Raw genomic sequence first — 2,597 nt, forward strand, 5'->3', positions numbered from 1 at the left:
GGGTACATATCCGTGCGAGGTAAGTTAATGCGGCATGGTAAGGAGAAATGAAGAGCAGATCTGCGAAGAAACAATATACAGATTGGTATTTAGAGCATAATTCACTTAAAGACTTGCTGCCAGTGACATCACACCTAGCTACTGATGTTGGAACACTACTACGTCCCAATCGTTATTTATTTAAGCTACTATGATGTATGCCATGTCGAATCAACTGGTCAAGGCTCAACTAATTTTGCATAATCATTTCCACCCCTAACTAGAGCTTGCATGACTTTCTTTTTTGCTGTTCAATTACAATATCCACACAATGAATACTCTTGCTTCACGGGACCATCGGTTCTAATGTAAAAGGGCATTAAGATAGCATAAAACTCAACAGAAACTTGCAAATTTTGCTGACGCAAGACCGTTTAATCACACTCTACGCAAATAGGCCGAGCCACATGTCTACAAAGTGGAAGAGAACGTAACGAAATTGCAAACAGCTATTCTGGAACATGCCTGAGAGACGAAGGTAAACCTACATATATGCTGCGAACGTATGTGATCTTGCATTTCGTCCCACGTGGAGTAGTCTGTGTAGCATTCTGGGCAGTAAAGACGGAGTTCTGATTCCCCCACTTTTTGAACTACAGTATGGTACAATAAAGCATATATTTAGGAGGCGTCTGCGTGAGATGTCAAAGCTGTGGTAGAGGAGAAGAGCACATTGAATTTAATAGGAATGAAACAGGCGCAAACTCACAAATGTGTACCACAATGAAGTGAAGGAGAAGAAAATCAAACTGTCCAAATGGTGTAAGACACAGAAAGCACGTATTGTGATTCGAGGCTATTTTAAATGTTTAAAAAAAGCTCTTGTTCTACTTTCATTGATTATAAGTGCCCAAGGCAAAAATAATGGAGAAGTTTAGCAACTTCCCCTACCTCTTTGATGCAGTAAAGTCAATCCAGCAGTGTCTCGGTACGTTAGACAAATCGGGCACCGCCCACGCGGTCTTACTAAAACATCAAATATATTTTAATTGTGGTACTGAGGTCTGGTTAGTAACTGCTAAAGCGACACCATACAGTGGCTGATAAAGCGGGTATCGGTCTGATTTGGCCAACTGCTGTGCAAGGCATCGACATTATGATCTAAACAGGAGTTGGTCCACTCAATACGTTTCAGGAATTAATAATCTGACGCGCAGTCTCTATGCATTAACAAACATAACCATGCGCACAGACTTGCGTGCACAAATATACTTAGATAAGCAAGTGGATGGAGAGGCACATCTTAAAATTGAAAGGAGCCTACCTTGATGCACCTGAAACACATGTACTCGGTATAAGGTGGCACCCCTTAATGACGCGGAGCATAATATACATTCGTAGGTGTGCATTTTGGTAAAGATGAAGGTGAGACGCTGGGATCCTGCAAAAGGGCTTACACTGCATTCAATCTAAAGCAAAGGCGCCGACTGGATCCCTTCTCAGCCTCAAATGTGATTAAAACGCAGAGGAGCAATAATCGCATATTTGGCCAAACTTTGAGCAATACAGGCACTTGATTAACATTTACCACACTTCACTAGCTTCTTCGTTGTGTCTTCCAACTGCTGAGCTATTTTTTAAATTTCTTTTTACCGAAATATCTCAAGAAATTGGTTATCTAAGGGGACTTCTTAGTTCATTTCGTATTTCGGTAGTATACTTTAACTGATATCCTCTCACTTTATTGTAAGGCAGAAAGCTGTTTTACTCATTTTACAAAACATGAGCATAAAGCGAGAAAACATTAAGTTGTCTCTTTGAGTCACCCAAGTTTTGCTTTTGAGTGAAGATGTCTGCGATACCTCCTGACTGCTCCGCTCACGTTATTTCTGCAACAACATGTAAAGCGCATAATTCGGGTCCTTAAGTAGTCTTGACTCCTCATCTGTAATGCCAGTTGGACAGGTGTGATACGATGCTGGGGTGGTGATTCCACCAACTCAGGGAAATACTGTTCTTCCCGATCTACACTGCTATACTCTGATTGTTAAGAAAATAAGGTCTATATTGCAAGACTAGTCTGCTGGTGGCCAAATGCGGTTGTAAACGTAAAACCTATTGCAGCGAATAGTATCGGTTGTGTGTATAAAATGCCTTTTGAACCATGAAAGTAGATTCTCCGATGTACCGCTAGTGATGCATTCTAGGTGTGTAGACTGTTTTGAAGTAAATATTTTGGTCTCGTGATAAATAAGACCTATTTTCACCGTGATGAAGGAATACTCACAGCTTCGGTGAGTGCTCAGCTCATCCGCATGACTAATCCAACCTCGGAGGTATTTAGTATTGGAGTCTCAATTCACCCCACATCGTAATGCTACAGAGACACTTCGAATAAGTGTTTTTCTGACTAGCCATCAAAGAGAGATACTGATATGATCCTTACCACGTCAGTGTAAATGGCTTCTCTGAGAATCAAGAATGCAGTCAGCTAAGGTGTGGGATACCGTTTAGCTTGAAGTGATGGCGCGATATGATTTCGTCTCTGTTATGAGTATTTGCAGGATTAGATTGAAATACACGTCTCTTTTCTCCACCTAATCTAGGTTTTCACAGTT

The 2,597-nt window shown here is 41.0% G+C and overlaps 1 protein-coding gene across 1 annotated transcript in view; it reads left to right on the top strand. All coding sequences in view use genetic code 11, as the record gives it.

Moving 5' to 3' along the window:
• Positions 1–917, top strand: part of EGR_07100 (hypothetical protein) — a gene marked incomplete at both ends in the record, with an annotated part of 2,107 nt that extends 1,190 nt beyond the window's left edge. Inside the window, one exon of the mRNA XM_024496349.1 lies at positions 737–917. Coding sequence (XP_024349276.1) covers positions 737–917 — 181 coding nt within the window. The remainder of the gene's footprint in view (positions 1–736) is intronic.
• Between the last annotated feature and the right edge of the window lie 1,680 nt (positions 918–2,597).

This window comes from Echinococcus granulosus, assembly GCF_000524195.1.
Source record: "Echinococcus granulosus chromosome Unknown EG_S00069, whole genome shotgun sequence".
Classification (NCBI taxonomy): Eukaryota; Metazoa; Platyhelminthes; class Cestoda; order Cyclophyllidea; family Taeniidae; genus Echinococcus; species Echinococcus granulosus.